Source organism: Equus caballus, chromosome 17 (genome assembly GCF_041296265.1).
Source record: "Equus caballus isolate H_3958 breed thoroughbred chromosome 17, TB-T2T, whole genome shotgun sequence".
Classification (NCBI taxonomy): Eukaryota; Metazoa; Chordata; class Mammalia; order Perissodactyla; family Equidae; genus Equus; species Equus caballus.
Genome location: NC_091700.1, coordinates 88425656 through 88436151, shown reverse-complemented (window position 1 = coordinate 88436151; position 10496 = coordinate 88425656). Strand labels below are relative to the sequence as shown.

General features: G+C 49.3%; 1 protein-coding gene across 1 annotated transcript in view; it reads left to right on the top strand.

Moving 5' to 3' along the window:
• The first annotated feature begins 641 nt into the window (after positions 1-641).
• The window catches only part of SLC15A1 (solute carrier family 15 member 1), a 45671-nt gene continuing 35816 nt past the window's right edge, over positions 642-10496 (top strand). The window contains exon 1 of the mRNA XM_014732161.3: positions 642-1012. Coding sequence (XP_014587647.1) covers positions 1009-1012 — 4 coding nt within the window. The 5' untranslated portion in view covers positions 642-1008. The remainder of the gene's footprint in view (positions 1013-10496) is intronic.

The window sequence follows — 10496 nt, the reverse complement described above, 5'->3', positions numbered from 1 at the left end:
CAATGCGTAGAGACAGAAAGGAGAAGGGTGGTTGCCAGGGGTTGGGGGAGCGGGGAATGGGGAGTTAGTGTTTAGTGGGTCCAGAGTTTTAGTCTAGGAAGATGAAAAAGTTCTGGAGGTGGATGGTGGTGATGGATGCACAACAGTGTGACTGTACTTCATGCCACTGAATGTACACAAAACGGTTAAGATGGTAAATTTTATCACGGTTTAAAAAAAGAGAATAGAAACTCGCCTTCATTTCCCGTTTTAATGTACCTCTCAGGGTTTGCAGAGCACAACCCCTTCTCCCCTAAGTCAGATAAGGAACAGAAAAATGATCTGGAGAGAATTGCTATCTTATTATTTTTGTTCTTGTTGTCTGTAAAGAAACGTAAGGTAGAGTCCTCCAGAAACGCTTTCCATGGTTCACACTTCAGGTAAAGCCACACACGCATGCACACGCACACATAAAACTAACCAGTTTCACCCAGGTTTGCTTCCCCACACAGAAGTCGTGTGTTCCCAGCTCAGCGGTTTCCAAAGTGGGGTCCCCGGAGCAGCAGCAGCAGCATCACCTTAGAACCTGTTAGAAATGCCCATTCTCGGGCCTCACTCCCGACCTACTGAGTCAGGAAAGCCGTGGTGAGGCCTGGGAACCTGCCTTTTCACCAGCCCTGTCGTGGCTCAGATGCGCGCTCACGCCCGCCGGGGCGTCCCGGGCCCCGCCGCTCCTGTCGCGGGCGGCTGTGCCCCTAGCCGGCCCCCGAGGGCCTGGGGCGAGACCGCGGAGGCCCGGCGCGGGTCCGGACAGGTGTCCTCCTGCTGGGGCTCAAGGGGCGCTAACCTCTGCTCCCTGCTGTTCCGCCGCCTCCAAGGGTGGAGCCGGGCGCCCCGCCTGCACACCTCCAGAGGCGCAGGTAGCTGGGCAGAGCCTAGAAACAAAGTCGTAGGAGCAGCACCTTCAAAAGAAGCCCTCCCGCCGGGCCTCGTCGCTCGCGGTCGCACTGAGCCCTCGGAGCCGCCAGCATGGGTAGGCTCGCGGGCCCGGGAGGGCGGGGTCGCCGGGGAGCAGAGGGGACCCCCAGGCGCGGGGGCTGCGCGGTCGGGGCGCGGCAGAGGGGGCGCCGGGACGGGCTGCGACGCGGGTCCCCGCTGTCGCCGGCGGCTCTCGGAGCCGGGAGGGCTGGCACCCGGGCGGGCGCAGGGGCGCGCGGCAGGGACACGTCACCGCGGCGGGAAGCGACTGGGGGTCGGTGGAGCCGGTGCTCGCGGGCTCCGGGGAAGACGCGGGGCGCCGGGTCTCCCTCCTGTGCCGAGGGGGTCTCCGCGCTCCCAGGGCGCGCAGGCGGAGGTTCCGAGGTGCCCGGACTCGGAAGTTTCGAGAAGGAACGCAGCGCTCGACCTGCCCGCCTGTTGGGAAGCCTCGGTCCTCGTGTTCCCAGGCTGGGCGCTGGCGGTGGGCTTGAAGCTGGGCTGGGTCGTGCGCGCGATGGCAGCGCCCGCAGGAGCTCCGTCCAGCTGCTGGGCGCTCAGGGGCTGCCTTCGCACTCTCACTGCCCCTGGCTGGCGAGGTGACCCCAGAGCTCCGGAGGGAGCCCTGCCTGGTCCAAGAGGATTTGCGGCTGGCCCTTTGTGGCCCGTCTTATCGTTCTGCCACTGTCCTCAAGCCTCAAGAGAAGGCACAGAAGGAGAGTAGCTGGCCCTCCACAGGCATGGAGTGTCATGTTAGTAGAACATCGAGGAAACAACTTAATCCTGCCTGCTTCGGAATAAACCGCTCTGGAAGGAATGCAGAAGCCGGGAGCAGAGCCAGAAGAGACCAGAGATCAACCCAGCCCTCTTCCTTACAGACAGGGCAGGCAAGTCAAGTGACTCCCCCAAAGTCGTGACCCGGATGGGCCCAGGAGGCACCATGTGGCCCATGGTTGAGAGAACCGGTCTGACTTTGGCCTGCCTGTACTTACATCCCTTTCTACCTGCTTGCCGCCTCTATGATTCTGCATCAGTACGTTAAGCTCTTTGGGCCTCCACTTCCACAGCCATTAGTCAGAAGCATCAGTACCGCCCTCAGCGGTTGTGTTGAGGTGTGTAAGAGCACAACACCAGGTGTGCAGCACTCCAGCTGGCTCTCCCAGTCCCACTGGACCACGCAACGGGGTGGTTCTGAAGTAGCAGTGCTGAGTGGTTCACACTTGGGACGTCTAGCTGTGGCTGACTGTGCTCCTTCCAGAAAGATGCTGCCGCCTCCCTCTCAGGTGCAGGCTGTCAGCAGTGTGTGCTTCACAGGCAGACTGACTCCTGGGCTGGAGTTCTGGATCCCACCTCAAACACCCTTCACTTGTCACTCCATGTAACTTCTGGGAGGCACTCTGAGTATTTATTTTGGTCTTCTGATACCTACCTGAGTAGCATTTTTGCTGAGTTAGAACTTTCCAAAAATAGTTCCACTCCGGGTAGCAGTCAGGAGCCCGATAATTGACAAATGAACACAGTCAGCTTTTGAAGTATAGTCCCGGATGAATTGATTCTTTCCGGTTTGCAAATTGGTCCTTCAGTGGTTTATTTTATTTATTTATTTATTATTTATTTGCAGCTAAGATTGGCATATGAGTAGCAACAAAAAGTTTATATTCAGACCCCAGTTTTATGTTTACTCAAATCCTAAATTTTCGGTATCTAGGTTTAGCTAGTAAGTGAAACAAATAATTAGAAAAATGTTTTGATACAAAAGTAGCAATAACTTCCCCTCTTGAGAGCAGATCTTGGGCACTTAGATTATTCCAGAATTGTTTCAGATCCCCTACTGACCGAAGGAGGACACTTGGACACTTGGTGGACACGCCAGGAGGGAAAGAAGCGAGGAAATGGTTCTTAGAGAAACGTTTGCGTTGAGCTGATTTCATCCCAAGTGGAATTGGAACCACTTTTCAGCCCGGGATCTTTCACTGGCCGTGGGAGTGGAGGGGCGGAAGTGAGGGCTGGACAGGGCAGTGAGGGGTGTGATGAGACTCGGAACTGTATCATCGAGGCCTTCATTAGACTTAGTAACATAAGCAACAAGATCCCACAAGAATAAACTGGATAAAAGGTTGCTTTGGGTGTGAATTCTGGACAACTAGGCCTGGCGGCAGTATCTGGTTGGAATCGTGAACTGCAAACCCTCTGCCTCAAAGATGGGTCAGCAAACTCTTCTTATAAAGGGCCAGATAGTAAGTGTTTTTGGCTTTGACGGCCATACGGTCTCTGTGGCAACTACTCAACTGTGCCCTTGCAGTCCAAATATGTAAACGCATGGGCAGAGCTGTGTTCCAATAAAACTTAGGCACAGAAATTTGAATTTTATATAATTTTCATGTGTCACAAAATAGTCTTTAAAAATTGTTTTTCGATGGTTTAAAATTGTAGAAACTGTTGTTAGCTTGTGAGCCATAGTTTGCTGAACCCGGCTTTAAAGCATGGGTGTGCTCATCAGAATCGGCGGTGGAGAGAAGGCTAGTTTCCCAAGGGCTGTTGTGAGGACTCCGTTCTTGAAATGGCCGAGAACCTCTCAAGTAACTGGAGAGCCGGCTCTGGGGCCTTTGTAGGGCTGGGAATGCTTTTGCTGAAGATTTCAAGTATTTGATCTCTCCCATCTCACCCCACCCCACTCCCTTCCCAGAGCTTAGCAAGAGACTACGCTAAAGTTCTTGCTCTCACAAATTGCTTCCCGTACTTTTGTCCCGGAAAACCATAGGTCCGGCTCTGTCATTTGCCACATATTTGACTTTGAAAATTAAGCCTGAGGAGGCTTCAAGTTCTATGAAGCAAGCTCTGCCTCCCTCTCTGCCAGGGCCTCCAGGGTGTTTTGAGAAATTCGTTCAATTAACGAAGCACGCTTTATTATAGTCCTGCCCCCCCAAATCTCAGCCTCTTGCTGGCCTCCTATGGCATTCTGATGAGTTGGTCAAGTCAGCTTCCTGCCTGAGCATGAAATGATGGACTAGCCTTGAAGGTGCCACAAACCTGGCCATTTAAAAGTCCTTCTACATTCTCTTCTCTTTCTAGAAGCTCTTGAGTAAACCAAAAGACAGTGCTGAAGGCCCAGGGAAGCCAGCATTCCTGCTACAGGCTGTAAGAGTACAGCTGGCAGCTGAGGCTGCTCCTCACCAAAGGGCACCTTGGGCATCTGAGCCTTGGAGAAGCTTCTTCCTCCCAGATGGCAAGAAGAGAGAACTTCTGACACTGGGTTCTTTGGGGCTGCCATTACTCTAAGTCAGTGGCCTTCAAACTTCAGTGTGCATCAGGATCACCCGGATGAGGGGTTGCTCTAACAGGCTGCGGGCCCCAGCCCTAGAGTCTCTGCTTCCGTAGGTCTGGGGCAGGGCTCACGGGTTTGCATTTACACAAGTTCCTGGGTGCTGCTGCTGGTCTCAGGACCACACTTTGAGAACCACTGCTCGAAATGACTCTAAATGACAGGCTGTCTTTTTCTTGACCCTCCCCCATGTCCAACTACTGTGCCCCAAAAATGAGATCATGGCAAGAAAGATCTAGTGCAGTCTGGCCCTTGTGTGGCCCTGGCTTGTCCATGATGATCAAGTTTGGGGTAAGTTAGTAGCTTGTTAGTGCCATCAAGTCAATTTCACTCCTAGTGACCCTGAATGGAGCAGAGCAGCAGAGCGGAACCCTGCCCAGTTTTTTTGCACCATCCTCTCACCTTCCAGCGCTGTATCAGACAATGCTTCACTGCTAGTCATAGGGTTTTCATGGCTAATTTTTTCAGAAGTCGGTGGCCAGGTCCTTCTTCCTAGTCTCTCTTGGTCTGAAAGTTCCACTGAAACCTGTCCACCATGGGGGACCCTGCTGGTATTTGAAATACCGATGGCATAGGTTTCAGCATCACAGCCTCATGCAGCTGCCACAGTATGACAACCAACAGACAGACACATGGGTGGTGTGGTTCCCTGACCGGAAACCAACCTGGGCTGCTGCAGATAGAGCGCCAAATCTTAACCACTAGACCGCCAGGGCTGGCTAAGTTAGTAGCTAGAATTATAAAATTAGCTTGCAAAGGTAAGAATGTAGGGTAGAAAATAACAGGAGTGCTGAATTGATGTGGTCCAGCTCAGACTGGCAGGGGGTAGGCCTAAATCACTTCTTTGTGCAAGTATTTATTTACCATGTGAAGGTTTAAAATAGTCCTGCCTTAAAGAAACTCATCCTCAGCGGCAGGAACCCACGCCCATGAGGAACACTTTTCTGCACTGAGTTATGGTTGAGGTGAATAACGTATTGGGGGACCAGCAGAAGCAGCGACTGACAGCGTCTCGTCAAAGTTGGAGGATTTGCCATCTTAGTTCTGCGTAGTCCTTCACCCCTCTCTAAAATGTCCCGAGTGGAATTATTCCATTTTTGGTTTCCTTGGATTTTTTGATTAATAATTTTGAGTTACTGAAGAACAGAGAACGGATTGAGAGATTACTCAATTGGCTAGTTGAATTACCAGGAAAGTTCGCTAGTGAGATGGACAGCCATCTGTTCTCCAGGGAAGAGCTGCTAATGACAGGAGGGGGATGAATGGAACCCTGGGGCAGAGACTGCCAGGCCAGCTGTGTCCCACCTCTTGGGGCAGCAACAGCTCTCAGACACAATTGCATCTTGATTCCATCCCTGCCTGGCAGGAGAGAAAGTGGGTAGGTGGCCCAGGTGAGCTGATAAGGAAATAAAAACAAGGGTGGAATCTGAGGACCATTCCACATTCCTCCACGATGATGGTGAAAGAATAAGAACAGCATTATCAGGAGGTGAATGAGAACCGTTGACTCATCATACTGGGGTTGCAACATAAAGAGCCAGGGAATGGCTATTTTGTAACTTTGTCCTTTGGATTCAGAAACCAGAAGTACATCACTGAGAAAAGTGGACAGGGGATCGCTTGGGGTTGATGTGAATGGGGCTGTGTCACACGTGTCTCTGCTCGCCGCCGCCCTCACTGTCAGGATTCCGCACAAGTGCAGCCGCCGTCCACAGGCAGTGCCGAGTTAAAGGACAGTATCAACAGCGGGAAAGTACCAGGGCCAAGGGGACAGGAGAGGATTGTCCACAGACTCGCCTCAAGAAGGAGGGAGGTCTGGTTCTTCCAAGACTGGAAACCAGCCAAGGCCGCCACTGGGCTGCTGAAGGGAGCTTCTTGTGGGAGAGGGTTGGGTCCTCCAGCGAGTGGGTGGGGATACGTGAAACTGAGCACGTGCCCAAAGGAAAATCTGGCTCAAGGATCAGACTTCAGACTGGAACATTCACAAACTGTGCTCACATAAGAAGGCCCATTGAAAGTTCTCAAACTAAGCATTTAAAACTTCTACCATCTGCCTCGAGTGGCAAGATTTTACTACACTCTATTAGGACATATCTGGTGGTACGTTGAGATGTTCTTGGGGGAGCAAACCTTTTTCCCATTCAGTCAAAACACATTAGCTCACATGGTATATTCGTTTCTCATGGTGAACAAGATACTTTTTTGACAAAAGTGTCACAAGCTTGGTCATTTAAAACAACAGAAATGTATTCTGTCATAATTCCAGAGGCTGGAAGTCCAAAATCCAGGTGTTGGCAGGGCTGTGCTCCCTCTGAATGCGCTGGGGGAGAGGATGTCCCTGCCTTTCTCTTAGCTTCCAGTGTTGCCGGCAATCTTTGACACTCCTTGGCTTGTGGACATGTCACTCCGAGCTCTGCCTATGCTGTCACATGACTATCCTCTCGCTGTGTGTCTTCTTATCCTCTCTGCTCTGTGTGCCTGTCTTCACATGGCTGTCTTATTATAAGGACACCAGTCATTGGATTAGGGGCCCACCCTACTCCAGTATGACCTCATCTCATTACATCTGCAGTGACCCCATTTCCAAATAAGGTCACATTCTGAGATTCTAGGAAGGACATGAGTTTGGGGAGACACTACTCAACCCAGTACATGTGGTAATAGAAAATGTGCTCTCTGGAATACGTACATCACTTTTACATAACTTTAGCGAGAAAATATTCTTAGTGTGTAAAGATGGCGCTATTGTGACCTGCATCCTCAGTTTCGGCGCTATGTTTGGTGACTAATATCTTACCTCAGTGAGAAAGATGGATTTTCTGGTCACAGCTCTGATCAGTTCTAAACAGAATCTGTTTGAACACCCCCCATATATAATATTAGGTGAATCAGAAATACTCCCAGTGATGTTGTAGACACAGGTAATTGATCTCAAATTAATTCTAAAAATTATGCTCCTGCTTTGTTGGTCCTATGCTATGGATCTGTGGATAAGTTCTCAGGCAGCCTTTAACAATGAATAGTGTTTAACTTTTCTCTCTTTTTTTTTTTATAGCTGTTTCCTCTAATCATGCTCATTCTAAAATTATAAGACTGGAAAAATTAAGTCACCTAAAACTTCTATGGAGATTTGTTAGGCGATAGCTAACAAAATTTAAAATAGACATAATACTTCACCAGCATTCTACTTCTGGAAATTTCTTATAGATATTCTCATGATAGGAATGAGGCATGTACAAGCTAAATATCAACTGGAGGAAAATGTGCGTTCTCTACATAGTTTTGTAGCCTACCTTCGCACTTACCAGCATCATAAAGCATTTTTTCTAGTCATGATTTAACATCTAAGAGTAAAAAATCTGTGTCTAAAATTTAGGGTCTCTAACTTAATTGTCTCCTAAACAAATCCCCTAAAAGACCAAGAGATTGGTTCCTTTTGATTTAGTGACGCTTGTGTGCCTTTGGCATTGCTTTCTCCTTTGACAATACACAGTGTTATCAGGGCTGATGCTGAGAGACTTGTTTCTGTTGCCTGTTCAGGTGTGCAGTTTGCTGTGGGGCAGGGTGCTGTCCAGGAGACTGATGGCGGCTTCCCCTCACGTGCTCTCTTCTTATTTCCTGCTGGAGCCTGCTCTGAAGATTGGTCTGTCTTCTCTGCAACCTGTGAATGTACAGTATCCACAGGGGATAATCCCAATATTCCCAGTGGATGCCTGAAACCATGAATAGTACCAAACCCTATATGTTTTTTCCTGTACAGTCATGTGTGAGATAATAACATTTGGGTCAACGATGGACCACATATACGACAGTGGCCCCATAAGATTAGTACCATAGAGCCCGGGTGTGTAGTAGGCCACGCCATCCAGGTTTGTGTGAGTGCACTCTGTGATGTTCACACAGTAATGAATCTCCTAAGGACGCATTTCTCAGAACATATCCCCTTCATTAAGCGATGCATGACTCTATGTACATACCTGTGATAAAGCTTAATTTATAAATTAGGCACAGTAAGACATTAACAAGAATAACTAATGATAAAAATAGAAAAATTATAACAATATACTGTAATAAAAGTTATGTGAATGTGGTCTCTCAAAATATCTTCTTGGTGCTCAACTCACCCTTCTTTTTCTTGTGATGATGTGAGGTGATAGAATGCCTCCATGGGGCCATTTTAAGTAAAGTGAGGGTCACTTGACCACCAGCACCGTGATGCCGTGACAGTCCATCTGATAACCCAGATGGCTACTAAGTGACTAACGGGTGGGTAGTATATACAGCATGGACTCGCTGGACAAGGCGATGATTCATGCCCCAGGAAGGGTGAAGCAGGATGGCCTGAGATTTCATCACGCCACTCAGAACAGTGCACAATATAAAACTTATGAATTGTTTATTTCTGGAATTTTCCATTTAATATTTTCGAACCATGGTTGACCGCAGGTAACTGAAACCAAGGAAAGAGAAAATACGAATAAGGGGGGATGACTGTATTTGCTTATTCACTCTCAGCAGTCATAGCATGTAAAGCAAACCTCACTCTAAGTTCAGGATAGACTTCTAGAATAAAAGAATGTTCAGCTGTAGATAAAGGAAATAACTTGGAGAGCAAGGGTTGCCTTCCTAACTCCCAGTAAAATCATCTCCCCTGAGTAAGCGAGCCCTGCCTACGCCTGAGACAGAACTTAGGACTGTCCCTGGATCTTTCTATTGTGCATAACAGCTGACTTCACGGTAACTCTGTCGCACCCTCTGGCCTGGCCGACTTTGCCATGCAATTGAGGAGTAAGCGATCTCTGAGCATGTCCAAAGGTACTTGGATCCTGGGGCCGCAGAGATCATTTCTTTCTGAAGGAGAACAGGAATGGCCGTCAGTGATTCACATCTGTAGTTATGGAAACAAGATGCTAAAAGTCGTAGGTGATTTATAAAACCATCAGAGGTGGCCATCTCAGGCCTCTTATGCCTATGACTTTAGAAAGTCATCTGTAGAAATCTTCAAAAGGCAGGAGACTATCTGTAACCTCCAGCAATAGCTTGTGCACCACAGATGCTCTCTGATTGCTACGGTTTGTGTCCCCCTCAAATTCATAGGCTGAAGTCCTACCCTCGGTACCTCAGAATGGGACCTTATTTGGAAATAGGGTCATTGTAGATGTAACTAGTTCAGAGGAGGTCATACTGGAGTAGAGGGCCCCTAACCCAATGTAACTGGTGTCCTTATAAGAGGGGGAAATTTAGATACACACACACAGAGGGAAGACCATGTGAAGATGAAGGCAGAGATTGGGGTGATGCTTCTATGAGGCAAAGAAAGTCAAAGATTGCCAGTAAACCAGCAGAAGCTAAGGGAGCGGCGTGGAACAGAGTCTCCCTCATAGCCCTCAGAAGGAACCAACTCTGCCCACACCTTGATCTCGGACTTCCAGCCTCCAGAACTGTGAGACGATAAATTTCTGTTCTTTTAAGCCACTCTGTTTGTGGAACGTTGTTATGGCGGCCCTGGCAAACTAATGCACTGACCAAGAGCTGCCTCCCTCAGTCCTGCCCAGTGGGGCCCAAGCTGAGGGAGCAGGTGGCGTAAAGAAAGGAGAAAGCATGGCTGTCAGACACACACAGGACGAGGCCTGGCGGCTGGGTGGTTAAAGATACAACGAGGCCCTTTGTTACTCACAGAGACAGCAAAGGAAGACTAGCCAAAGTGTCGGCTCCCTGTGGTCCCCATCCCCACAACGAAAAGGCTGATGCTGAAACAACAGGGCTGCTCACGGAAACACACAGTGTGAGCGACCCCGTTGCTGAGGAGCCAACTCCAGACTGTAGCTAAGTGGTTTTATATCCTGTGTCTGTCTTCTCCGGGGCCTGGACAGACAGCCCCACGCCTCATTAGCTGGGCTCACACCTTTGCCCATGTGGCCTGTGTGGATACAAGGTCGCCAGCACTCCAGGGCTGAGCCATTCCCTGCAATGGCCTCATGCCAATCCACTTATTAAAACCTGTACTGCCCCATTAGCACTAGTTTCCCCGTATTTCTAAAGTAGCTTCATGTTGTTAGGGTTTAGTTGACGTTCTTAGTTCTCAAAGGACTGGTCACTCATTTGCTTCCAGCAGTGGTGCAGGCAAGACAACCAGTAGCTTGATTAAAGTGGCGTTCTAGAAACCATACATCCATGCATTCCATGCTTATGTAGCTGTTTGTCCATGTATCAGAGGAAA